This window comes from Somniosus microcephalus, chromosome 6, assembly GCF_052327205.1.
Source record: "Somniosus microcephalus isolate GS21.2 chromosome 6, FLI_Smic_1.0, whole genome shotgun sequence".
Classification (NCBI taxonomy): Eukaryota; Metazoa; Chordata; class Chondrichthyes; order Squaliformes; family Somniosidae; genus Somniosus; species Somniosus microcephalus.
In genome coordinates this window covers 61,245,867-61,273,175 of record NC_140992.1, presented here as the reverse complement: position 1 = coordinate 61,273,175, position 27,309 = coordinate 61,245,867, and the positions used below count along the sequence as shown (strand labels likewise).

The 27,309-nt window shown below is 46.4% G+C and overlaps 1 protein-coding gene across 2 annotated transcripts in view; it reads left to right on the top strand.

Annotated features, from left to right (window-relative positions):
* Positions 1 to 27,309, top strand: part of usp13 (ubiquitin specific peptidase 13) — a 110,357-nt gene that overhangs the window by 20,261 nt on the left and 62,787 nt on the right. For both annotated transcript variants that reach the window (XM_085990262.1, XM_085990263.1), the window contains exons 4-8: positions 15,463 to 15,584; positions 20,031 to 20,173; positions 21,266 to 21,450; positions 24,166 to 24,260; positions 25,107 to 25,294. In XM_085990262.1, the coding sequence (XP_085846388.1) occupies positions 15,463 to 15,584; positions 20,031 to 20,173; positions 21,266 to 21,450; positions 24,166 to 24,260; positions 25,107 to 25,294 (733 nt within the window). The remainder of the gene's footprint in view (positions 1 to 15,462; positions 15,585 to 20,030; positions 20,174 to 21,265; positions 21,451 to 24,165; positions 24,261 to 25,106; positions 25,295 to 27,309) is intronic.

Below are 27,309 nucleotides of genomic sequence, written 5' to 3'. Positions count from 1 at the left end.
CTTCTCGCAGCCCCTGAACCAAAGTGACTCAGAGTTACCACCGTCATCCGCCTGTTCCACCGTTGAGGACTTGGTATGGATCGCACTTCGTCTGGAACCTCCCCCTTGACCTTACCGCCTTGGGTGACCCTGCCAAGAGCTGTGCTCCCGACGGCATCGCTCATAGGTTCACGCAAGCCTCTCCACCACGACAAGGTGGCGATCCAAGGAAAGGGTCGTGTGGTGGCTGGCTGTGCACCAACCACCCCATGCTAAAAGATACCACGCACAGGCGTCCTTCAGAGGGATTTACATTTACCTCTACAACACGCCAGCGTAAAGTCCTGTGGCGATCAGTAAGTGGTGATGGGGGCAGGATTGAGGGGTCTGGAAGCTCCTAATCACAAGCTGGCACACTAGGCGGTGGGTATCTGATTCAGTCGTTGGGCTCCTGGATCGAGGCAGGGGAGCCCCCCAACAGCTACATCCACGACTGAGCAGCCCTATTTAGGATCCGCTCTGCTCACCCTGAACAGGGAGGGGGCTAGTAAAGGTGCCCCAAAAATAGCCTGCCACAATAACACCCTGTCTGGAATACTGCATCCAGAGGGGTCACCAAAATGCAGTCCTAAAGACAGAAAATTGAACTTCGGAGCATGGAATGTGCGGACACTAGTCGACAGTGCAACAAGTGATCGACCGGAGAGAAGGACGGCCGTCGTATGCAGAGAGCTGAAACGATGCAACATTGATATAGCGGCCCTATCTGAAACTCGACTAGCAGAAGAAGGTCAACTGAAGGAGGAGAAGGGGGGTTACACATTCTACTGGAAAGTGAAGCCAACGGAAGGCCCCCGGATCCATGGAGTTGGATTTGCCATCAAAAATGAACTTGTTAGCCAACTCTCCGAATTTCCTGTGGAAATCAATGAACGCCTCATGAAAATGCATCTAACCCTATCCAACAATCAGATGGCAACAGTTGTGAGTGCTTATGCTCCCACCCTGGATTCGTTAGATGAAGTAAAGGAGATCTTCTATGCTGACCCGGATAAAACCTTGTCTGGTATCCCAAAAGACGATAAAGTAATTCTTCTTGGGGACTTCGATGCCAGGGTCGGTCGGGATTACCAACTATGGAAAGGCATCATAGGAAAAGAGGGCATCGGAAAATCCAACTCAAACGGATTACTTCTTCTCACTAAATGTGCTGAGCACAACCTCATAATCACAAACACTTTCTTCTGACAAAAAAACAAGTACAAAACCTCCTGGAGGCACCCCCGCTCAAAATTGTGGCATCTCATTGACTATGTCATTGTACGGGCAAGGGATCATCGTGATGTTCTGGTCACTAGGGCCATGTTCAGCACTGATGACTGCTGGACAGATCATCGCCTTATCCGAGCAACTATGTCCCTCAAACTAAAGCCCAAGATACGTGCTCAGAAGAAGCAGTTCCGGCCAAAATTAAACATTGAATGTCTTGAGGACACTGCCATACAGCAGTGCTTTCAGGATTCCATCAGGCAAAGTCTTCCAAAGGAATACCCACATGATACTGGAGAACATTGGGAACTGCTGAAAGCCACTATCCTCAACACCTCCCAGAACATACTTGGTTTCAAGTCCAGAAAACATCAGGACTGGTTTGATGAGAACGACTCAGAAATTGAGCAGCTCATAGAAAGGAAAAGGAAAGCTTTCTGCGCCTGGCAAAACAACATCAGCAGCAAGGCCAAAAGAGAGGCTCATGCTAGAGTTAAGGCAGATGTCCAGCAGAGAATAAGGGAGATGAAGAACAACTGGTGGTCTCAAAAGTCCCTAGAAGTACAACATATGGCTGATACTGGGGACTCTAGAGGCTTCTTCAGTGCCACCAAGGCAGTTTTCAGACCAAGCTACCATGGCTTAAACCCCTTACGCTCTAAGGACGGTTTAACTCTGCTCAAGGACAAGGAGGCAATTGACACAAGATGGAGGGAGCATTTTCAAGAACTGCTCAACCGACACAGTAGCGCAGATCTGGAGTCCATCAATCAATTACCGCAGAGACCAGAAAGGGAGGAAATGGGGGCACCCCCAAGCATTGTAGAAGTGCAGAATGCCATCAGGTCCATGAAAAACAACAAAGCTGCCGGCTCAGATGGGATTCCAGCAGAAATCCTTAAAAAAAAGGTGGCCCTGAGCTCCTGACACACATACATGCCTTCCTCCTAAAAATATGGCAGCAGGAAGAAATTCCACAAGATCTCAGAGACGCTTTGATTGTTACTATCTTTAAAAAGGGGGAAAAGTTGGTGTGTGGTAACTACCGAGGTATCTCCCTTCTTCCACAGGAAAATTGCTTGCCTGTGTCCTTGCTAACAGACTTTTGCCGTTATCTGAGGAGGTGCTTCCGGAGTCGCAGTGTGGTTTCCGACCATCCAGAGGAACAGCTGATATGATCTTCACAGCACGTCAATTATAGGAGAAATGCCGTGAACAAAAGCAACCACTGTTCATACCTTTCATAGACTTAACTAAAGCTTTTGACACCGTCCACCGCCAGACTTTATGGCATATCTTGTCTAAGCTTGGTTGCCCCGATAAATTCATCTTAGTTCTGAGGCTGCTACATGACAACATGGCCACAGCAGTTCTCAGCAGCAGCGGTTCTATTTCAGAGCCCTTTACAGTTGAGACAGGAGTAAAACAGGGCTTCATCATTGCTCCAACCCTTTTTGCAGTGTTCATCTCAGTTATCCTCCATCTCATCGGCAATGATCTGCCCACCGGAATTCAAATCCTTTACCGTACTGATGGCCGACTTTTCAATCTCAACAGGCTTAAGGCCAAGAGCAAAGTCTCCATCACTATCATTATGGAGTTACAGTATGCAGATGATAACGCATGATCTACAAAACACCTTGAATGCTTTTTCCAGAGCCTACAAACTTCTGGGCCTCACCATGAATATAAAGAAAACCCAGGTGCTCCACCAGCCATCACCTAATCAGCTTGCAACTCCTCCCTCTATAAAGATTGATAATAACACCCTTGAAAATATCAACACCTTTCCATATCTTGGTAGCCATTTATCCTCCAAAGCTGACATTGATTCTGAAATCCATCACCGCCTGAGTTGTGCAAATGCAGCCTTTTCTAAACTGAGGAGGAGTGTCTTTGAAAATCATGACCTCCCAAGTCCAAACTAAAATTCTTGTATACAAAGCCATCATCCTTCCCACCCTTTTATATGGAGCTGAAACCTGGACTACGTACAGTAGACATCTCAAAGCCTTAGAGCAATACCACCAACGCTCTCTACGCAAAATCTTGAGGGTCAGCTGGGAGGACAAGTGTACCACCCGGAGTGTACTTGAAGAGGCCAATATCTACAGCATCATTACGCTCATCAACTCCGATGGATTGGACATGTCATTCGCATGTCAGACTCCCGTCTCCCAAAACAGGTTCTGTACTCCCAGTTGAAGGAAGGGCAGAGGTCTCCTGGTGGTCAAAAGAAGCGTTACAAAGATAACATCAAAGTAATCCTTAAAAAGTTCCATATCGATATTAATAACTGGGAGGAAATGGCACTGGACAGAGACAATTGGAGAAAATGCATCCACAACGGTGCCGCACTACATGAAAAGAATCTCCAACGTGCCGCTGAGGATAAACGCCAGCGCCGTAAGGAGAGACAACAACTTAAGAAGACCCATACTCCAGTTACTACCAATAGTCTTACATGCCCACACTGTAGTAGAGTCTGTGGATCTCGGATTGGCCTCCACAGCCACCTGAAGACCCACAAGTAGATGACTGATGAAGGACATACCATACTCGAATTCGAGTGGTCGCCGATGATGATGATTACAGCAAAAGGAGCTGATGTGTTCTGACAAGATTTATTAATTGCGTCATAAACAAAACATGTGTTTGGCAAATCTTTTCTTATCAACTTTGTCCCTAATAAAGGGAATTTCTAAGAGAACAGGCAAAAGCATATGACTGCATGCACCTTTGATCCCCTAATTTAGCAAAACCATTACACTTTCTCATCCCAATCAGGACCTTTTGGTGTGCCTTCCATCTTTGCTTCAAGTCCAAGGGGTGCAGACTTCAGCATATCTGGCGCACAATTGGATTAGTCATCCATCACCAGATCTGGTTGGACCACATCATCAAGTGCTTTCAGGCACTTCTTTTCTCTGCCAAAATAGCCCATTCCCCCAAGATCATCCTGGAGAGCAAAGATAAGGCCCTGGCTTCTTTTCTCCATTACCAACCATCTCCTTAAACCCCTTTCCCCTCCCCCCCGCCTCCCCTCACCACCAACGACAAATGTGAGGAGCTCATAGATTTCTTTGTCATTAAGATTGAGACCATCCACTGTGCTGCTGCTCCTCCTTCCCCGTTACCTCAACATGTCTGAGCAGCAGTGCCAAAGGCAGCTCCGACTTTCGCGAGAGGTAGTGGGTGACATCTGCGCAATGCCGCAACAACACCTGCAGGTGGACAACCCTTACCAGTGGCCGTCAAAGTCACCACCGCACTCAACTTTTTTGCCTCAGGCTCATTCCAGGGATCAGCAGCAGACATCAGCGGCATCTCCCAGGCAGCCGCACACACTTGCATCATGCAGGTAACCGATGCCCTCTTTGCCATCGCGCACAATCACATCCATTTCACCAAGGACCAAGCAAGTGTCACGGCGCGTGCGGTTGGATTAGCTAATCTGGCAGGCTTTCCAAGGGTGCAGGGCATCGTTGACTGTACACATGTGGCCCTTAAGGCACCCCATCGCAATCCAGGTATTTTTGTCAACCGCAAGGGCTTCCACTCCCTTAACGTTCAGCTGGTGTGTGACCACAAGAAGGAAATTTTGCATGTTTGTGCCAAGTACCCTGGCAGTTGCCATGACTCCTTCATACTGCGCCAGTCTAGTGTGCCTCCGCTATTCAGTCTGCCAGACCAACTTAACGGCTGGCTACTTGGAGACAAGGGCTATCCCTTGAAGACGTGGCTAATGACACCGTTGAGGAGACCATCCAACGAAGCTGAGGAGAGCTACAACTCCAGCCACATGTCCACCAGAGCCATAGTTGAGCAAACCATCTGTTTGCTGAAGATGCGCTTCAGATGCCTGGATAGATCAGGTGGAGCCCTGCAGTACTCGGCAGCAAGGGTCTCCAGAATCGTCGTGGTTTGCTGTGCACTTCACAACATGGCACAGCCTCGTGGCTTGCAGATTCCTGAGGACCAAGTGGCTCGTCACATCTCCTCCTCCAAGGAGGAGGAGGAGGAGGAGAGCGAAAATGAACATCTTGCAGAGGCCCATCAACCAGCAGCAGCAGTACGCGAGAACATTGCTGCCCGGGATGCAAGGAACGCACTCATCTTGGCCAGATTTGCTTAGCCTAGCCAATCAAGCACTTTTGCCTCGCAGCTTCTTACCTGAGCATCGACAATGGCCGAGGACCAGCGGATTCCTAGCAATTTGACCACCATACTGACAATTGCAAGTAATCCTAAGCCCTCAATGTGAAAGTCCCATTTGCGAAATGACACACGCCACAACTACAGTAGCCATCAGATTTTTTATTTACATTATTCACCTGATGGCTTTTTCACAAAAAACATCAAATTTCACCTAAGTGACTACCCTTGTGACTATTTGTGCAGTATCTTTCTCTTACGTGTGCTCCTACGTGGTGCTTCCCCTGTGGCTTCAGCAGATGTGGAGGCCCCTTGCTCACTTTCCTGCTGCTCTTGTCTCGACATCTTTGGTGGGCGTCCTCTGGGGTTGCGAACCTGTGAGGGCTCGGCAACAGTCTGCTGCTCCTGCGGCTGTGCAGGGGTTGAGATGCCGATCACAGATGGGTGTGGACTCTGGGGCTCTGACCGAGGACTCTGCAGTGGCATGGAAGTGTGAGCACTTGGAGAGGAGCCCCACTTCCTTGATGTCTGCCACCAACTTCGTTCTCATGGATCAGGCCCCCTTCAGCGCTTGCAAGTGGCTTGAGAGCACCTTGCTGCACATCAGGGGGGCCATGGGGACCCGTATCTGCACTGGCAGTCCTACTCAGAAGGACTTCCACGAAGGTCTGGTTTCTCTGTTCAATAGATGACCATCGCTCCTCCAGAGATGTCATTCTATTCTGAACACTCGCCTTGTTTTCTGCACTCTGGCGACTTTCCATGGTGATGTGTTCATGCGCCAATGACTCCACAAAGGCTCTGCTGATGTTCGCAATGGACTCCTCCATTCGCTCCACACTCGCAGTGACCCTGGAGACAAAACATGCCAGAAACTCCTGCATCTGTTCCTGGAGTTCCAGCACCGCTGATCTTATGGATGGACCCAGAGGCAGAGGGTCGACATGCAGCTGAGCTGAGCTGGCAGAGTCCTGCGCCCTCCGACTAGGACTCTCCACTGCTGTCCCTGTCTCCACAATCTGCTGATGCTCACTTGTGAGCTGTGATACACCAGGTGACAACACTACTCTATGTCCCGAAGGTCCCACCGAGGTGTGAGTGTCTGCGCTGGTGCTGGGTGCACTGAATTCTGCTGACGCTGCACCCTCAGAGGTTGCAGCTTCCTCTGAGGAGTCTTGAGGCTTTTGCTGTTCCTCCTGGCTAGTGGGGATGTGTGCTTGCGATGGTCCTGTGGAGGAGTAAAGGAAAGAGTCAGAGATGTGATGCCAAGGTTATATGCACATTGCATATTGCAGATGATCATTAGTCCATCTGTTAGAGCTTCAGAATCATTATCAGCGACTCATGCAATGTCAATGAGAGAGATGGAAAACTATTCTGTCACCAACTTGCTGTGATGCACCCCTCTGTCCGTCCCCCACTTGTGCATCTTCCTCCACTCCTACGATCTCCAGGACTGCCTCCTCCCAGGGGGTGAGGTGGGCTACTGAGGGTGGCCCTCCTCCTGTCCTCGCTTTTTCCCTCTTATTGTGAGCTGTCTTTTCCTGCAATGAGGGAGACAAGTGGCGGTTGAGTGAGAATGAAGGAGTGAGCGTAGAGATTCCATAGCATAGATGCTTAGAAGGAGACAAAGATGGAGTGAGGTGGCAAGACCAAGGGCCCTCCCTGTGTGTTGTCAGTTGTTTTCATAGCATCACAGTGATAGGGAGTGTGAGGGCTGCATAGTCGAATAGTTAGGTGAATGTAACCATAGAGAGAGAGGGAATGGGTAAGGGTGCATGGGTGTCAGTGTCAAGTGGGATGTGGAGGAAGAGATTGCTAAAGCTGAGTGCTGGTGAGGAAAGGCAATGGGGATCAGATTGAGGGTGATGGGAAATTCATACTCACTTTTCCAGTGCGCAGAAGGTCATGAAATCTCTTCCTGCATTGAATCCAGGTTCTGCGGGTTACCGATAATGAGTTGACCTCCTCTGCCACCTGGATTCACACAGCCTTGGTCTGCTGGGGAGGCTTCTTCCTCTCTGAAGAAGGGAAGAGCACCTCTTTATGAGCTCTTGCTCCCTCAACTAAAGCCTGTAAGGCAACGTCATCAAACCTGGGAGCAGCCCTAGGTCTCTGGCTGGTCATTCTTCCTCCAGGTCCCTGTAGCATGAAAGGCCAAAAGGTTGGCAGTCTGCAGAAGAAGCAAGGCTTGTTGCAGACCTTAAATGCAGCAGCAATGATGACGTCATCGGAGGCGACTTTCAGGCTGGAAAAACTCATTTGCCATGGGTTCCCACACGCTGGAACTCAATTGGCCAATTAAGTTAAAATTGCATCAATCTCTCACATCGATTTAGATTCGGGTGGATAACACGAAATGCAGATTACACGACCCCAGCCCGCTCCTGAATTAAAATCCAGCCCATGGTACGGGAAGTTGTGCTACCCACTATGTGTGAATGCATTGCCAAAATCCTCCTGACTACAGAATGGACACAAGCCTTACCCCATGGAATGATAGCTCCACCTGTTGGAGGCGTGGAACTTCAGCAGCAGCTGCTTGCCTCCAATTCTGGTAGGGACCAAACCCTGAATATGCAAGCACATGTTCTCGTACTTGGCCGTAAATGCTCTTAGATTTATCATCCAGTTTGTATTCAAACAATTTTCAAAACCGCACAAACTGAAATACTATTATACACAAGCATAATTTGACTTTTTGAAGATGAACAATTCCAATCAAAGAGGTGTAATGGGTTCTGTCTGTTATATTTAAAGTAGCCTCTGTCTGTTTTTGTTTTTTCACTCGCTCTTCCCCTTCCCCATATATGGACAATCTCTGTGTGACACAGACTGAATATATTCACAAGTATGATGCCTGAGATTTGACACAGGAAATATGATGCTTGAAGTATGACAGACAAGAAATATGTACATACATAAAGCTTTTATAACAGAGAGCTAAGAGTGTGTGCAATATACATATGTAGGTAGAGGAACAAATAGCTTCAGCTAAAAGAATTCTGATCCTCCAGTATCATTATGGAAGCTCACCTTTTCGAATATTTAAACAAATTTGTTGAAGACAGTTTGATTTTTAAGTAATGAATTCTAACCTTGACTTTCACATCTTGTTGTTCATGTTGTCACTATCAGACATAAATGGTTAAGGTTGTTATTAAAACAGAAGTTAATTAAAAATCATTCTGTTGGGTTTATTAGTTTTCTGTATAATAATAACTTAAGTATTTCTTCAACTAAGAATAATGTTTTTGGAAATGGAAAGAACTTTAAAGTAGAAAATGTGTTGCATTTATTCCTGATTTTAATGGTTCTTCAGACTTTTATAAGAATTATTACTATTTTGATGAAATTTTTGCCATATTTGGTAATATATTATATATATTATATATATATTACACACACACACACACTCAGGCTGACAAATGTCATCTATAAGCCTTGGTGTTTTCCACAGCTGAGCCACTGATTCCTAATTACTATTTGATTGCTATGGTAATGTTCCCTTTTATGGATCCAGCTTTCTTATGACCACGTCATTTTCATAAACGTAGTATGTTGTCATTTAGTAACTGTCTATTGCCTACCATTTCAAATTTAGGGGCTGGGAAGCAAAGGATCTTTTGAAATGAGGAAGAGATGGTTCATGATTCTGGTGTGCAGTCAGCTGGCTAATTTTAGTTTATTTACCATCTACTCGGACATATGTACGTCATCATATGACAGTAAAAGTGTGTTGGCTAGGCATGACAAAAAATGACAGCTGTTTAGTTGAATGAGCATTGTGCTGTAAACAAATCTGGTGCTGGCATAAAAGAAGGGCCACGTCTAGTATAGATTTAGATCTGTTGCTAATTGACTGCAGGAATAATTATGACCAAAATAGTTTCAGCTGATGGCATGGGGCCGATTTTCAGGCTTCCATCTGGCGGGAATGGGATTATTGAAGGGTTTTGAAGGTGTTTGAGGCAGCTTAGCATATTGTACATGATGAGGAGATGCAGCAGCAAGTGTGGCCAATTGGGGGAAGTAGTTGTAAGGGAAAGCAGAGGAAGGTTCACTGAAGTGCCGCTTTGTGATTAGATTAGTGGCACAGAAAGTGGAGCGAGAAGGATTGATAGTGCTGGGCCTAAATGAGGGTGGTGCAGAGAGTAAGAAAGATGTGAAGGAGAGCTTTACCTTGTCAGCCTTGGTGAAATCATTAAATTTCTTCCTACAATGCAGCCAGGTCCTGGGAACAATGCTGATTATATTGACATGCTCTGCCATCTTTCTCCATTGCTGCTAACTCATTTGTCTGGGCATTTGTTGCCCATTGGAGGGGGAAGCACTCCTTCCTGCTGCTTAGTTGTTCTGTGAGCATCTCCGCACCTGCAACAGAGCATCTGGGGTCCTGGATGAAGTCATGCTGTCTGGTGCTTCAGAATATTAGTTTCCACTAACCACTATTGCTAAATGCACAAATGCCCTGCCCATCTGATATATGCTCCACATAAGTATCAACCCCAGTTATTTTAATATTGAACTATGAGCAGTTTTCTGCTGTCGACTGTTGTGAATCAGGAGCAGCATTGGGGTTGTCTGACTCATTTCACGTCGGACCCTTGACCTGAACTGGTTCTGAGCCAAGGACCCAAAGGTGAAATGGAAGAGGGCTTAACCCACTGTTCCATTCAGTCCTCTATTATTTCCCTTTTCAAGTTTGATAATGACAGCACAGTTAACAAGACCAGGAAAAATTAGAAGATATGCCAGTTTTCATTATATCTGAAATAATTAAGGTTTAGAGCCCTGATCTTGGCAGTATTGAATTGAGGTATATTTTAACAATTTGGCAAAATGGCATAAAATATTCTCCCTGTGTGAGCCATCAGACCAGTTACAGGTCAGCAGATGTTGAATATTAATAATTGTGAATCATTGCAGACAGAAGTAAACGCTAACTTTCGCCACCCGTGGATTTGTCAACCCCCCTTGGGAAATAATTGTTGTAATTTAGAACAGGAAAGAATTATATAGATTTGAACTAGTGCAGTATTTTAATTACAGATAAAAGTCAGAGGCCTAGAAATTCAGTGGGTTGCGCCAGCCGCTAACGCCATAAAAGGGCTATATTTCCGGCGCTAGACACTTAGTGCCTGAACGCAGTCCGATCTGCGCCGACGCCCAAATTCAGTTGACATTTAGCGCCGGTGCAAAGTGTTTGCGCCCGCTCAGGTGCGCGCGCAGCTTATGACGTCATATCGTCGCGCAACGCTGTTTGTGCGCCACAAACCAGAAATTCAGTGGCGCCCGCCCAATGTGGGCGTGGCGCTGCTAAGAACTGTGAGGTGGAACGCAAAAGAGGCCCTGTGGGCCTCGGGGAGCGCAAATTAAAGGGCACTTACACTGACCTATAAAGCCCAGCCATTTTGCTGCAATGACTTTACTGCTTTGGATTTCTGGACAGAGACCAAGGGACAGAGGTTACAGATTTGGGACAACATAGGAGAGGTATTTTTGGCTTCTGGCCAGTGCTTTGACATTTGATTCATTGTGATTTATCTGTTCTCAACTTTATTATGGGGGGGCCAACCCTCAGTTGCAGCATTATGTGCGAAGGGCTCGCAGACGCTGTGAGAGAGGGCCAGCCATGCCTAGACGCAGAGGGGCCATCAGGCGTCGGCAACGTAGGCCTTACCCACTCAGGCAATACCGGCATCAGGTGTCCTATCTCACCATGACTGCGGCGCATTGTGTGAAGAGGCTGCGCTTCAGAAGGGAGGTGGTTGCAGAGATCTGCCAGCTGCTTCACACACATCTGCGTCCACAGCTGATGTGCAGGACGTCTCTCTCGGTGGAAGTGAAGGTCACGGTGGCTCTGAAATTTTATGCAAGCGGCTCCTTCCAAGCCGCTGCTGCGGACATAGCGAACATCTCCCAGTTCGCCGCGCATCGCTGCATCCGGCAGGTCACCGATGCACTTTACGCGAGGAGACACCAATTCATCTCCTTCCCCATGACCCGACAGAGGCAGGAGCAGCGTGCAGTCGGATTTGGCAGGATCGCGGGCTTCCCCATCGTGCAGGGCGCCATTGACTGCACGCATGTGGCTATGCGGGCACCTATCCACAATGCCGAGGATTACCGCAACCGGAAGGGCTACCATTCCCTAAATGTACAGCTGGTGTGTGACCACAGGCAGCGCATCCTAGCTGTCAATGCCCGCTTCCCAGGAAGCAGCCACGATGCATTTATCCTGCGCCAGACTACTGTGGCTGACATGTTCGAGGCACAGCCTCCACCAAGGGGATGGCTTATCGGGGACAAGGGCTACCCTTTGTGTACATGGCTCATGACCCCGCTCCGCGCGCCCAGGACCCCAGCGGAGGAGGCATACAACGAAAGCCATCAAGCCACAAGGAACATCATCGAGCAAACGATAGGCGTCCTCAAGCAACGGTTCCGCTGCCTGGATCGTTCCGGAGGATCTCTTCAGTATTCGCCGGATAGAGTCTCCCAGTTCGTCGTCGTGTGCTGCATGCTGCACAACCTGGCTATCCACAGGACTCAGGCACTGCCACCTGGCATTGCACCACCACCTCAGGAGGAGGAGGAGGAGGACCAGCCCAGGAGGGAGCGACAAGGGCCAAGGGCCGTCCGCCGGGGGCTTATTGATCGACACTTCTAGGCCCCCTGTCAGGGAATGGCCTGTGGCAATGAACGCACCTGAGGCAGCCGCTCCGCAAGCCCTCAGCCGGTTAACGCAACAACCACTTCAAACATGACACCTGGACATGCTGAATAAATCAAAAGCTTTATTTCACAAACTCAGGGCCCTTCCCACATGAAACAGAAAAACAGACAAGACCCCCAAAAAACAGTCAAAAACATCTGTCACTCCCAAAACCTGGGGAGGACTAACAAAACTTGCCCATCCAAAAGGCCTTCAACAGCGGCCTTACAAAAATAAGCCCCCCCCCCCCCCCCCAAACAACAGAGACACCCCCATGAAAACAAAAAATGCCTTGATCCTCGGCCTTAACAAAATAATGCCCCCCACAACACAAGCCCCCCAATATAAAAGAAACCGCTCTCACCACACTCTAATGGGTGTGCCGAGAGGGCGAGTCCTTAGACAGGCTTCTCCGGCCCCTGGCCGTCCTGCTGCTCCGCCTCAACCTGGGCCCTGCGGGTGTGGCGAGGCTGGGGGAAGGCTCATGAGGGCCACAAAGCGTGTCGGCAGATGCCCTTGGGGGTCGGCCTAGACGAGGCCTGGCCCGGGAGGGGCCGGCTGCTGCAGCTGTGGCTGGGCAGCATCAGTCTTAGCAGCAGCTCGTCGCACCTTGGCTGGGGGAGTGGCAGTGTCGGCAGCACCATTGGGGGCAAGCTGGCTGATGGCAGGTGCGCGCTGCTCGCCAGAGACACTGGCACTCGGCCGGGCTGGCAGTGTAGCAAGCGCAGCAATCTGGGGGAGGCCAGACCGCTGTGCTGCAGCAGGGCGGCGGGTGCCATGGCGATGCCTCCGTGCCACAGCGAGTGTGGCAGAAGTGAGTGCCCGAACTGCCCTGGTATGTGCCCGCATTAGCTCTGCCAGTGTGTGGACGGCACCACTCATGTCGCGTCCTGCGCTGCCGCCAGTTGCTGCACACCCGCGTCCTGCGCTGCCGCGAGTTGCTGCACACCTGCGTCCTGCGCTGCGGCCAGTTACTGCACACCCCTGTCGTGCGCTGCGGCCAGTTGCTGGACACCCCTGTCGTGCGCTGCCGTGAGTTCGAACCCCCTGGCCTGTGATTCCCCGAAAGCCACCACACTCTGAGCCAGGGACTCAATGGCGTGAGGCATCTGTTCGACCACCCCCATGAACTCTTGGTGGCGCCGCTCAGACGCCGCCGACATCTCATCGAGGACGCGCACCTCCTGGGCGAGGACCGTGTCCGGACTGGAGGGCGGACTCTCCCTCCGGGGAGAAGGCCGCCGAGCTGGCCGACCCTTCCCGCGTGCGTCGACCCCACTTGGGCCAGGTTCTGCCCTCCCCTCCAACACCTCCCCCCTCTGGGCAGAAGGCTGGCGTGCTGCCGGAGCCTTCCCGCGTGCGTCCACCCTACTGGGACCAGCTTCGGCCCTCCCCTCCAACACCTCCCCCTGGCTCTCCTGCAGGCCAGACGTCTCCCCTCCATTGCCATCCCCTGGCGCGGAGGAGGGTTCCCCCGATGTGCCGCCTTCCTCCTGGCCCTCGACGTCCTCCTCCTCCAAGGGCCTGGCTCTCTGCGCTTCAGGGACCACCTCCTCCTCACCAGCTGAAAGCAGGAAGGCACAAGAGTAGCTTTAGAGTGAGGACAGGCCGTCAGCGAGGGAGGCCTGAGTGGTGCATTATGCGCATTTGTCGGTCAGTGGGAAAGGATGTAGATCTGAAGCGCGAGGGCAACGAGAGAGGTGCAACCGGTCATGTCCTTACCAGTGGGTACCAGTACAGGGTCCGCCTCGCCGATCGCGACAGGGCCAGTCACCTGGCCACGCATGAGTCGTGCCACGCTCTCCTCCAGATCAGTGAGCGCCTGGTACTCGGGACGGCCTCCACCAGTGACAGCCTGGCTCCTTACATTGCTCGCCAGCTTGGCCTGCAAGAGAAAGGACGGCCTCTAAGTACAGTGTGGTGCCCTGTCGCTGTGTGCACTGCCTCCCATGGTGGAATAGCTTGGCCAGTGTGGTGCCCTGTTGCTGGGTGCACTGCCTCCCAGGTCGAATAGCTTGGCCAGTGTGTTAAGTGCAGAAAGTGCTATTGATGAACATGCAAGTGCCATTGCTGCAGGAGGAGGGCTGCCCATTAGGCCTTTGAGGTCCCTTTGCCCATAATGTGAGGTGCACATGCAAGGATGAGGGGGACACTGGAAAGGGTACTCACCTTCACCATCCGAGTGAGGTAGTTGAAATTCTTGCGGCATTGGTCCGCACTCCTGGGGACATCACAGGTGGATGACACCCTGCGGGCGATTTTGCCCCAGGCTCTCCTGTACTGGCTCCTGGGAGCCTTCCTGCCACTGTCCGGGCACAGGATCTCTCTTCTCTTCTCCACACCATGAATGAGCACACTCAGAGCATGCTCTGAGAAGCGCTGCGCTCGCTCACGGGCCCTCTCCATTGTTCCAGGCGCTATTTTGGCACACCAGTAGTGCTGAGGCCTAGCTGCAGGGCTCCAGTATGCAGGGCGTGGCAGCAGTCAAAGTTGACCCTTCCCCCTTTAAGAGCTGGCCGGCGTCAGGGTGTCTGCTGTCAATCAAAACATGACCGCACCTGCGCTGCGCCCGGCTTCGGCGTTATTAGGCCGCATCGCCGGCTTAGCGCCGGAACACAGCATTTCAACGCCAGTTTCAGCGCTCGGCTAAACTTAGGGCCAACTCTACTGAATTTCGGCGATGTGGCCTACACTTTCCGGCGGGCGCTAACTTTAGCGAGCGCCCGACTTTAGCGCCCCAAAAGTGTCCAGACTGAATTTCTAGGCCATTGAATGGTAGGAGCTATGGTTTCTGGTTTTGTATATGTCGCTGTACTTTTGATATGATTTACCATCAAAGGTGTATAGAAAGGCATACTTACAGCTGATTTTTAATGGTTATGTACTTAAAAATTGCATAGTATTATGAGTATTCATTTTCTGAGGATGTGCATTCAAGTTTAGTTCCATTTATAGAGCAGCTGTGATGCTAGTCAGAGATGACATATTTTAGGTAATAAAAGCTGATGAGATAAATAACCTAATATTCTATTCCTGTAATGTTATTTTTTCTTTACTAAAGTGACATCTATTTTTAGTTTAAAATTTAATGAAAGCTATAATTGAATTTTGTATCCGCTTGTGATTGATATAAAATTTGAGTACAGTTTTATGTCGGTGTACGTTGTGTGCAAAGTTTCTTTTAATGTCATTTTTCAGTTCCTAATGCAGTTTGTTTATATTGCTTGAAGTGGGGTCAGGGGAGGGAATCCTCCGCTCAAAAACTGAGCTTGAATAAATTAATCTTCAGGCAAACATCTTCAGTGTTGATCTGTTTTTAATCCTGTTTTTTTCCCTCTCAGACCTGGAGCAGAACAAAGACATCAACAGTGAAGATTATGAATATGAAGACGAAGCTAAACTCGTCATATTTCCTGACCACTATGAAATTTCTTTGCCGAACATCGAAGAATTACCAGCGCTGGTTAGTGAGTGTGTGCAGAAGCTGCAGTTTTGCATGTATTGTTTAATTCTGATGTACTTAAGACACTTTGCATTTGGGGTAGAGGGGGTCTTTGAGGGAAGAAGTACGATCCTTTTAAACCTGCACATGCTATTCTTGTTCTATAAGGGAGATAAAAATCTGCTAACCAAAAAATGTTGTGTACAATTTAAGGAAACAATTTATAATACACAAGTTAATGTTAGCCAAGTTTCTGTTTATGATTGGAGTACAGTCTAAATCACGTATCTGTAGAATTGTAGATTGTGAAGCAGTTTTAAAGCTTTTAAATTGATGTCAGTTTGATGTAAGATCTCTTTATTGTAGGAAGTATGTAACCACTTCAGAACAAATTGTTAAATCAGAAATTACAAAGCTTAGTTTTAAAATGCAGAAGAGAGAGATTGTCCATAGAAAAATGGGGACGTCATACTTGATCAAGTTGGATGTCCTGCGGAATAGAGCATCCGTGACCTGTTGAATGCAGGCCCTCACGCCACCTTGGGCAATGTTGCAGAGATCACCAGTGCTTATCTGAAAGGAACCACATGCATAGAAATTGTCAGCTTCCATAGGATTGCTGGCTTCCCTAGAGGGCAGGGGGCCGTCACTGGGACCTACGTGCCACGGAAGGAGCCACTTGTTGAACCTGTCACGTTCATAAATAACAAAGGTTACCATTCATTGAAAGTTACAATAGCGATGCCCAACTACGCATCCTGCAGGTTAATGCAAAGCATCAGGGAAGTGCTCATGATGCCTTCATTCTTTGTCACTCCAACATTTATGGCTTGTTCAGCACAAAAGAACAAGGAGGTGGATGGATTGTAGGGGACAAAGCATAACCATTGTAGCCATTGCTGATGACACCCTTCTGTATCACCAACAATGCAGCACAGGAAAGGTATACTCGCGCACATGTGTCTATACAGGGGCAAGTGGTGGAGAGGACAGTCATGCTCAAATCACACTTCTGGTGCCTGGACAGGTCGGCGGTGGCAGGGGGAGGGCGTAAGGAAGGTGTTTCACAGTATTCGCCTACCAAGTGGCGAAGATTGTGGTGGTCTGCTGCGTACTGCACAACTTTGCACTGCAGGAAGGTGCCAGAGCCCCTAAAAAGATTTTTAATTTTTTTAGTTGATTTACAGTCTTTTCAGAAGTTGTAGGGCACTCGCCTCTCAGTGCTACACCTTGTAGGATTCGCAAAATTTCCACATTCCCCCAAGGTTATAATAAAAGGGACCCTATGGACAATTTGAAAAGGGTACCCAAAGATGGCATCTGCACCTCGTGACCAAAAGCCTGTAAGATTTTAAAAGTCTGAACTCTGCAGCACAGAACAAGCAGCTTTGGGGAAATCGAAACTTAAAATGCATTTCTGTGAAAAGGACTTTTGTGTTTGAAGGGCCAGACAGCTAAGCAAATATTTGAATATTCATTTTCGTCAAATTGGAACAGATCAACCCAGTTAGGCCTAAACATGGGGCCATTAGTTTGCCCGCATAAATAATCGGAAACAGCTTAAGGAAGCCATCAAGGCAGGACAGGCCGATTAAAATGCATTAGTGACAATACAGCCCGGACATCAGGCCATTAGGTGCGATAAACGGCCATCTAAAAACTGTTATTCTAGATTGGTATAATCATTTAAAACAGCCCGCCAAAATTGAAACAATGGACTAATCTGATTTGGCGCGCAGATAAGGGGCCATCGAAAGGAGTATAATTGTAGGCCCTTAGTAGCAATCTCTCTCTGCTGGCTCTCTCCTCCTGACTCTGACCTCTCGTCTGGTCTTGGGCTACCGCCGCTCGCACTCGAGCCCAGGCCTCGTGGCGGGTTCTCTTCTCGCTCCCCACATTGGTTTTTCAGCAGTCAAGGACATCCATACCAACAGCAGGGAAGGGGAACGAGACCCGAGTCCAAAGTCACCCAGGACACCCGGGCCACGAGAGAGGGCAGAGGAAACGAGGCGAGACGAACCGAGACGAAGAGCAAGGTAGACCCGACAAAGAGCAGAGAAGGGCAGCAGAAGACGTATTAATTAAGACCGAGCGCCGAGTTATAAGCTGACGCTCGGGGAAGAAAATATCTGAGGACAGTGAGACTAAGTTGGTTGAGTGAACACTGCAAATAAGCTTGCGCTTGGAGGGGAAGAATCTTGTTGAACACTGCGAATAAACGCAGGTGTCCACACCCCAATGAATATACTGGCGTTTGAAGAATGGGTAGGAAAATCTAAGCAGTGAAGACTGCTAATTGTCTTGTTGACGCAACGTTACCGCTGACGACCGCCCGAGGGAGAAGAAGAGGAGAACCCATCGCGACGAGACGATGACGGTAGCTGAGGGGAAGAAAGGTGTGTCACAGCAGCAGCTCCAGCACCGCGCCCTGAGACCACGTGGCGACGGGGTACCTAAAAGGACAGAAGACCAAACCTCAAAACCCGCATCCGTTAAAGTAACAGACTTTGGATTGGTGAGCATGAATTCCTGGCCCCTCATAGCTTAATCTAGTTAGGTATAGGGGCGGGATAAGGATTAAGGGGATTGTTAAAGTAGTTGTATTTCCCTCGATGTGCCGTGTGTTCCCCATTCCCTGTATAAGTATATAGTTATAGTGTTATATGCCTGTAATTGTTTCTCTACCAGTAATTTTCTCATAAGACTGTGTTTTCGTTTCTGTTTTAATAAAATCTTGGTTTTCTTACACTGAACCACCTGTCTACTCGAGTCTTTCTGTATCGCCGCCTGTGCCTAAGTCCGGTGTCTAGAACCCAGGGGCGTGGGAGCAATTTGAACCGCTCACGGGCAGTCAGAGGCATAACTGACTGGGCGCACGCGCCACCCGCCACCCCCTACAACCTCAATCTGAGTTATGGCATCTGTTCAGAGCTTATTATAGTGCCATGTAGTTAGTCAGGGAGATAAGCCATTGGGCACGACCTTCACGAGGTCCCAGATGCGATACTAACATCACTGCGTAGTTATCGGATCGATGTTCCAGCAATTTGTGGCCCACTATAGTGCGATGTCAATGGTGAGCATAAAAGTCCAATTAAAGTCGTTCACCGCCAAACTTCCATTGTAACAATTTCTGGCCTGTTACCACATTGGCATTTGCAAACTCACCTAAGTGCAGAAGAAAGCAATAATTGTATCACACTTAGAAAATAATACAAGGTGAAACACTGGCCCTTTATAAATGTTGCATCTGGGACCTCGTGAAGGTCATGCCCAATTGTTTAATTTCCTGACTAACCACATGGCACTATAATAAGCTCCAAACAGACACCAGCTCTTTGGAGTGGACTGCACTAAAATAATACTCTGTTACTGCCCCATCACCTTCAGAGACATGGGCTATACTGAGTCCCAGAGAAAGTCTGATCTCTGCTAAACCTAGTCTAGCACTAGGATGGATGATCCTGTTGGCTCAGCAGGTTTCCTACACTGTTACTATTCTCACAGCTCATGGACCGTGTGTTCTTAGCGTATTTGCTGCTATTTATATCAACCTGCCCCTCGCCAAAAAACAGGAAACACTAAAGCAAAGTCTGTAATACTTAAATGTGCAATGAACTAAAGCCTTGTTTAGAACCAATGACACATTTTTCTTCCCTTTCCTCCTAACCTTTTGCTGAAGGTGGCTCATCCTGGGGTACTGGTTCCTCCAGTACTTTACCCAAATGGTCATTCTTCATGCATAACCCTGGGAAGTGAGTATCAGCTGGCCATTTGACAATAGAGAACATAAAAGCTGAGCCCAGTCCAGTCCACACACATGTCCTTACTGAATAATGATCAAAAGTAGGAGACCAAAGCTAAGATCAGCTGAGCACCATTTGGTCACCACTACCTAACCTTAAATACAACAGATTCCCAAAATGATAAGACTCCAGTTAAAGTGGGAGCTCTGATTGTTTTTTTTTATTTCCCCACTCAGCCGACTCCCCTGCCCTAACCTTTGCCCCTAAGGGAAGCTAAAACTAATTGCAGCATACTAACCATTGAGTTCAGCAAACTCGGCACGGATCTGAGACCATCCTGTAAGTATGGTATCACTTTAACTAGTCTCGGTATCTGTGAAAACTGTCATGTTTAAAATTAGACTCTAGTTAATTGAATACCAAATGGTGCTCAACACTGCAGTGCAGATGTTCTCAGTGGACATGACTGTTCAGCCTTGTTATAGCAGTGGTTTTGTTTGGAGGTGCATTGCTAAAAATAAACTGTCTTTTGTATAATTATCTTGATGTATCATCTTGGAGAGCAGTCTCTGGAGGACATAGACTTCCAAAAACTTTTGACTTCAGTAGTTCAAGAAAGTCTGCTGATTATATTTTGAGAAGCTTTAATGAGTCATTGTTTTAACTTTGTATTCCACACCATTTCAATGTATGATCCTCTTTCTCATCCCCACCCCACCAGGTGACAATAGCATGTGATGCAGTCCTTGCTGCAAGATCTCCATACAGAAGACAGGATTCTGATTCATGGGAAGAAGAACTTAAAGACTCAAAACACGAGAACAATCTCCAACAACTGGACAATGGAGTCCGAATCCCACCCAGGTCAGCAACCTTCTCCACACCAAATGTATTGCTGTGACTCAGTTACTCTTCATTTTCCTTTTGATCTGGATATTGTTCAGATAGAAAATCATATTTATTTATAAGGGCTTCTTGGTGAAATGATATGTGGAAAAATAAGCTGTCATTTAAAATTTGTAATACTTTCCTGCTGTTTCAATAGAGTTTTCCTTACATTGTTTTATAGCTGAATTGCCCCAGGAAAGGACTTGCATTTATATAGTGCCTACATGAGCACAGAACGCCCCAAAAATGCTTCACAGCCAATGACGTACCTTTTGAAGTATAGTCACTGTTGTAATATAGGGAAATGCAACAGCCAATTTGAGCACAGCAAGGTCCCACAAACAAAAATGAGATGAGACCAGATAAACTATTTTAGTGATGTTGGTTGAGGGATAAAGTTGGCCAGGAGAACTCCCCTGCTCTTCTTTAAAAAGTGTCATAGGATCTTTTACATCCACCCGAGAGGGCATGTGGCCTTGGTTTAATGTCTCATCCAAAAGGTGGCATCTCTGACAGTGCAGCACAGCCTAAATTATGTGCTCAAGTCTCTGGAGTGCAGCTTGAGCTTCCAACTCTCTGACTCAAGACTATTGTTGCCAAACAATGTTACAATATTCCATCGCTGTCTAAATACAACTTTATATAACATTGATGAGTTGTGGTACCACCAGAGTGCTATTTCTTCAGTAGCCTTTCCTTGCGACTTGACAGTTCCTCACTACCACTGCGGAACTCTAACTGAGATAGGGGTTACTGTATGTGAAGTTATTGATTTTATTTTTATGGTTGTGAAAGAGAATTGTATAACTTAGTCACCACTTTATCATTCATGAGTAATATTGTTTCCTTCAACCTAGAAATATACATGGTATTCATCAGCTTTGTATATGATATATTTTCATTAAATGATATTAGTCCCTGATGTTCCATAGTGATTGATTACTCAGGTGTTACACTGTCAGATTGTTGAATGTATTTCAAGGACCTTTTTGTAATCACTGAGTTATTTTATGAAGTAAGAACCTTTAGTGTTACTTACAGCAGTGTCTTATCATCTCTTTCTTACAGTGGCTGGAAGTGTGCCTGGTGTGACCTGAGGGAGAATCTTTGGCTAAACCTGACGGATGGCTCCATATTGTGTGGGAAATGGTTCTTTGATGGCAGTGGTGGAAACGGACATGCTCTAGAACATTACCGAAGCACAAATTACCCTTTGGCAGTTAAATTAGGAACCATTACTCCAGATGGTGCAGGTTAGTTCATTCTTTTGAATAATAAGATGTAATTTGACGACCTAGTCTGATAAAATGATAATCTCACACCTTCTGGCACTTATGCTGAAGTGTAGTCTTTCGAGTTCTCCAAAATGTATCTCTCTAAAATGCAATTCGTGTTTTTCATTCTTTTTTGATGGATGTAAAATTGAAATTGCACAAACTGACCATCCAAGAATACAGAATAATGTAAAGTGTGCAAAGGATTTTAATTTCTAAAGAAAAATTGTACAAGAAACCAAATGAAGAACAGCCAGCTTATTTTATGAATGAGAAAACATTAATGATGAGGTCGTGATGTGCGTTCAAAGTTTTTGTCAAGTGAAATTGCTACATTGTATATTTTCTTCATTGTATAATCTATTTAAATGATGGGCTTAAAGATAAAATTGTTTAAAATAATTTGTTGTGGGGAAGTTATTAGAATCTATAATTACGGACAGAGAGACTGAGCGCTTAGAGAAATTTGAGCTGATTAGAAAGAGCCAACATGGATTTATAAAGGATAGGTCATGCCTAACAAACCTAACTGAATTTTTTGAGGAAGTATCTAAAGTAGTAGACAGGAAAATGTCTTTGGATGTAGTTTATATGGATTTCCAGAAGGCATTCAATAAGGTTCTACATAAGACACTGTTAGCTAAAATTAAAGCTCATGGAATTGAAGCCAAATTATTGACCTGGTTAAGAGATTGGTTAGATGGTAGAAGACAGAGAGTAGGGATAATGGGTATGCACTCAAATTAGAAGGAAGTGACTTGTGGTGTCCCACAAGGATCTGTGCTGGGGCCTCGACTATTCACTATTTATTAATTACTTAGATAACACAATAGCAAGATATACAGGAAACTTTGTTATATCCGGCACCGACGGGACCGAGCTGTTGCCGATCTATCAAAACTGCCGGACATACAAAGTTAATGTTGAAGCATACGGAGGTTTTCATCTCCGTATCTGACAACAAACACTGTTGCTTAGCAACAGCTTGTAAACAGTCGGCCCGTGCCTTGGAAGCGTCTCTGTAGCTTAGCAACAGCTTCAGAGAGACTTTCCAGAGCCCGACTGTTGAAAACAAAGCCACGAGAATAAAAAAAAAACTAACAAAACGGCTCCTGATTTCTGCCGGTAGATCGAGGTTTCCGGACATACAACCTCTGGATAAACCAAAGTTTCCTGTATATCTAAGTTTGCCGATGACACAAAGATTGGTGGTATAGTAAGTAGTGTAGACGGGAGCATAAAATTGCAAAGAAACATTGATAGATTAAGTGAGTGGACAAAACTGTGGCAAATGGATTTCAATGCAGGTAAGTGCGAGGTCATCCATTTTGGACCAAAAAAGGATGGATCTGAGTATTGTTTAAACGGTGAAAAGCTAGGAACAGTGGAGGTCCAAAGAGATTTAGGGGTTCATGTACAGAGATCACTAATGTGAACTAGTCATGGACAAAAGATAATCAAAATTCGCCTTTATAACTAGAGGGCTAGATTATAAAAGGGAGGAAGTTTTGCTACAGCTATACAAAGCCCTGGTTAGACCACATCTGGAGTACTGTGTACAGTTCTGGGCCTTGGAAGGAGTGCAGCGCAGATTCACCAGAATATTACCAGAGCTCCAAGGGTTAGATTATGAAGCGAGATTACATAAACTAAGCTTGTATTCCCTGGAATATAGAAGTTTTAAGAGCCATTTGATTGAGGTTTTTAGAATTTTGAAAGGAATTGATTGGGTAGTTAGAGAGAAACTTTTTCTGCTGGTGGGGGAGTCCAGGAGAAGGGGACACAACCTTCAAATCAGAGCCAGGCCATTCAGGAGAGAAGTTAGGAAATACCTTCATGCAAAGGATGGTAGAAGTATGGAACTCTTCCCCACAGAAAGCACTAGACTCTAGCTCAATTAATAATTTTAAATCTGAGATCGATAAATTTTTGCTAGACTAGGGAATAAGGGAAATAACAACAGGAAACGCTGGAAACACTCAGCAGGCCAGGCAGCATCGGTGGAGAGAGAAACAGAGTCAACGTTTCAGGGCGAAGACCTTTCGTCAGAACTAGGGAATAAGGGATATGGAGCCAAGGCGGGTGGATGGGGTTAAGATCGCAGATCAGCCATGATCTCATTGAATGGCAGAACAGGCTCGAGGGCTGATTGGCCTACTCCTGTTCCTATGTTCCTTGGTTAATGGAAATCATTACAAATGTCGATGGTGCTTTCATACTCCCATGCCTGTTGTATATCTGTCTGTCTCCACACATGACATGACTTGTTTCTTCCCTTATATTATGACTACTCTGAGTGTCATGAACTAGTTAGTGTGTCAATGTTTAGCTCCAGATCTTCATACAATAGGAGCTCCTGATCTTGTCCAGTTCATTCTGCTTGATTTGTACATCCTGTTGTCAAGTCAAGAAGCATTACTGTAGATGGCCATGGAGAAGTTTGTCTGTGTCTTGATTCACCTGCCTGGGCACCTCAAATAACATTTGTAACAAATGTATCAAACCTGCATCAGGGCAGATGCAGATGGTGAATGTCAAGTTGGTGACAAGCGACAACAATCATCAGTGTAGCAATGACCTTTTTAGGTTCTATTTTCCTTCCTTTAGTGCACTTTTAGTGTTTGTAACCTGCACAGTGTTATTTAAAAAAAAATCTAGTCTTGTATCATATTTATATTTTTGTTTACAATGCAGATGTATACTCATTTGATGAAGAGGAGGCAGTACTAGATGCAAATATTGCAGAACACTTGATGCACTTTGGTATCGACATGCTGAAAATGCAAATGGTGCGTAGAAAATGTTACTGCTCACTCTTCATAAGGAAGAATATGTGGTGCTTCTGATCAAGGACAAAATTACTGACCAGTCCTTATCCTATTAACAGCAGCAAATAGGAGCTGAGTCAGTGGAAAAAATCAGATAAATTGGCTCATATTTATTTACTGGAATAAACCTATTGAAACAAAGAAAATTGCTCTAAATAAAAGTCACCTTTTGGTGAGTGTTGAAATGGTGGTCAGGCGATGTAACAGTGTCATGTTCCCACCACCCTGTAATGGAGTAAAAAGGAAGGTTGAGATGACAAAAAGGCAGCTTTCAACAATCCCTTCAGCTTTCATCTTGATTGCAGTCAAAATGACCTCCTTGGTACTGGTATCTGCTTATTAAAGGGAAGCTCTGGCTAGATTTTCTGCCCATTGACTATGAATTTTACAAAAAACACTGCACATGCACTGATATATTGCACATGAGCACAGCATGTTGGCACAGAAGTATTTTAAACTTTTCTATATATATATTTTTAAGTATAAAAATTGCTTTGATTGTAGAATTAGAAGGAGGGCTTAAGGCTGGTGGCAACCATATTGTTCTTGTTAGCCACTGACATTTTTCTTTTTCTCTTGTTGGTGAAACCACCAACCAATATAAACACAGTGGTTTCATCAGTAGGGTGGGAAATGTGGAGCAAATAGTCACTTTAGAATACAGCTCTGTAGCACAGACAAGGTATTAGTCTTCCATTGTAAAAAATGTATCTGTAAAACATCTGTGTAACGGTTAATGTAGGTGGATCGGATAAGGATTTGTGAAAGTGTATTATCAGATGATTGTTTATCACATCTGTTTAACAGTCAGAAAATGTTAATCCAGTCAATGATATAAGGCCACGAATCAGTGAGTGGGAGGTGGTCCAGGAATCTGGTATGAAGTTGAAGCCAATATATGGCTCTGGATACACTGGCATCAAGAATCTAGGAAGCAGCTGCTACCTCAGCTCTGTTCTGCAGATAATCTTCAGTATCCCTGACTTTCAGAGAAGGTGAGTTTTTCATAGAAGTTTGTGTTCATGTGTAAGACAATGCTGTTTAGAGAGGCATATTTTGGGGCTTTCACTTTATGTAATTTGCTCATTGTAAAATATTCCCTGTCGCCCCATCTCCAACCTCCCTTTTCTCTCCAAAGTCCATGAACGCGCCGTTGCCTCCCAAATCCATGCCCATCTTTCCCGGAACTCCGTGTTTGAACCCCTCCAATCAGGTTTCCACCCCTGCCACAGCACTGAAATGGCCCTTATCAAAGTCACAAATGACATTCTATATAACTGTGACCGTGGTAAACTATGTCTCCTCATCCTTCTCGACTTGTCTGCAGCCTTCTACACGGTTGATCGCACCATCCTCCTCCAATGCCTCTCCTCTGTCGTCCAGCTGGGTGGGACTGCACTCGCATGGTTCCATTCTTATCTATCCAGTCGTAGCCAGAGAATCACCAGCAATGGCTTCTATCCTGCTCCCACGCCGTTACCTCTGGAGTCCACCAAGGATCTGTCCTTGGCCCCCTCCTTTTTCTCATCTACCTACTGCCCATCGGTGACCTCATCCAAAAACAAATCACTTTCTACATGTGTGCTGACAACACCCAGCTCTACCTCACCACCACCTCTCTCAACCCCTCCACTGTCTCTAATTTGTCATACTGCTTGTCCGATGAGCAGAAATTTCCTCTAACTAAATATTGGGAGGACCGAAGCCATTGTCTTCGGTCCCCGCCACAAACTCCTTTTCCTAGCCATCGACTCCATTGCTCTCCTGGCAACTGTCTGAGGCTGAACCAGACCGTTCACAACCTTGGTGCCGTATTTGACTCCGAAATGAGCTTCTGACCACACATCCGTGCCATCTCCAAGATCACCTCCATAACATTGCCCAGCTTCAACCCTGCCTCAGCTCATCTACTGCTGAAATCCTCATCCATGCCTTTGTTACTTCTAGACTTGACTATTCCAATGTTCTCTTGGCCGGCCTCCCATCTTCTACCCTCCATAAACGAGCTCATCCAAAACTCTGCTGCCCGTATCCTAACTCTCACCATGTCCCGTTCACCCATCACCCCTGTGCTTGCTGACCTGCGCTGTCTCCTGATCCGGTGACGCTTCAATTTTAAAATTCTCATCCTTGTTTTCAAATCCCTCCATCGCCGCTTCCTATTTCTGTAACCTCCTGCAGGCCTACAACTCTGAGATTTCTGTGCTCCTCCAATTCTGGCCTCTTGCGCATCCAATATTTTAATCGCTCCGCCATTGATGGCCGTGTTTTCAGCTGCTTGGGCCCTAAGCTCTGGAATTCCCTCCCTAAAACTCTCTACTTCTCCACCTCTCTATGTCTCTCTCTCCTTTTAAGATGCTCCTTAAAACCTACCTCTTTGATCAAGCTTTTGGTCATCTGTCTTAATATCTGTTTATGTGGCTCAGTGTCAAATTTTGTTTGTTAATGCTCCTGTGAAGCATCTTGGGACGTTTTACTATGTTAAAGATGCTATATAAATGCAAGCAGTTGTTGTTGTTTTATATCTACCAGGTCATTATCCCTCTACTTTAAGTAGGACAGGCATGTAGTCTGCTCCAAGACGGCAACTGAAAGGTGCTTCGTACCAGCTTACCCTTTTTTCTTTGTTTCCCTCTGCAAGGAGATGCTGTAGTCTTTTGTAGGTATCAAAACTAAATTTCTCCCTATGTCATGGCACTATGCATCAGTACTGTAACACTATTTACCACCGATTTTTATAGCAATCTTTTAACCAGATTATTTGTCATGTAATTTTTCTAGCCATCCTCCATGGTCAGTTTTTTTTTTAACAATTTGTTGCCTTTAAAGTAAAAACTGTAATGTGTTCATAAAACTTATAACAGATTGCATCCATGTGGGTCATTGGGAGTTTATTACATTACTAGCATAGGTCGGGACATAAGGGTGGTTACTTTGATCCTCAAGGGCAACAGCATATAGGTGGTAGACAAAGTGATATAGATATTCGATGATGATATCATATGTTTGG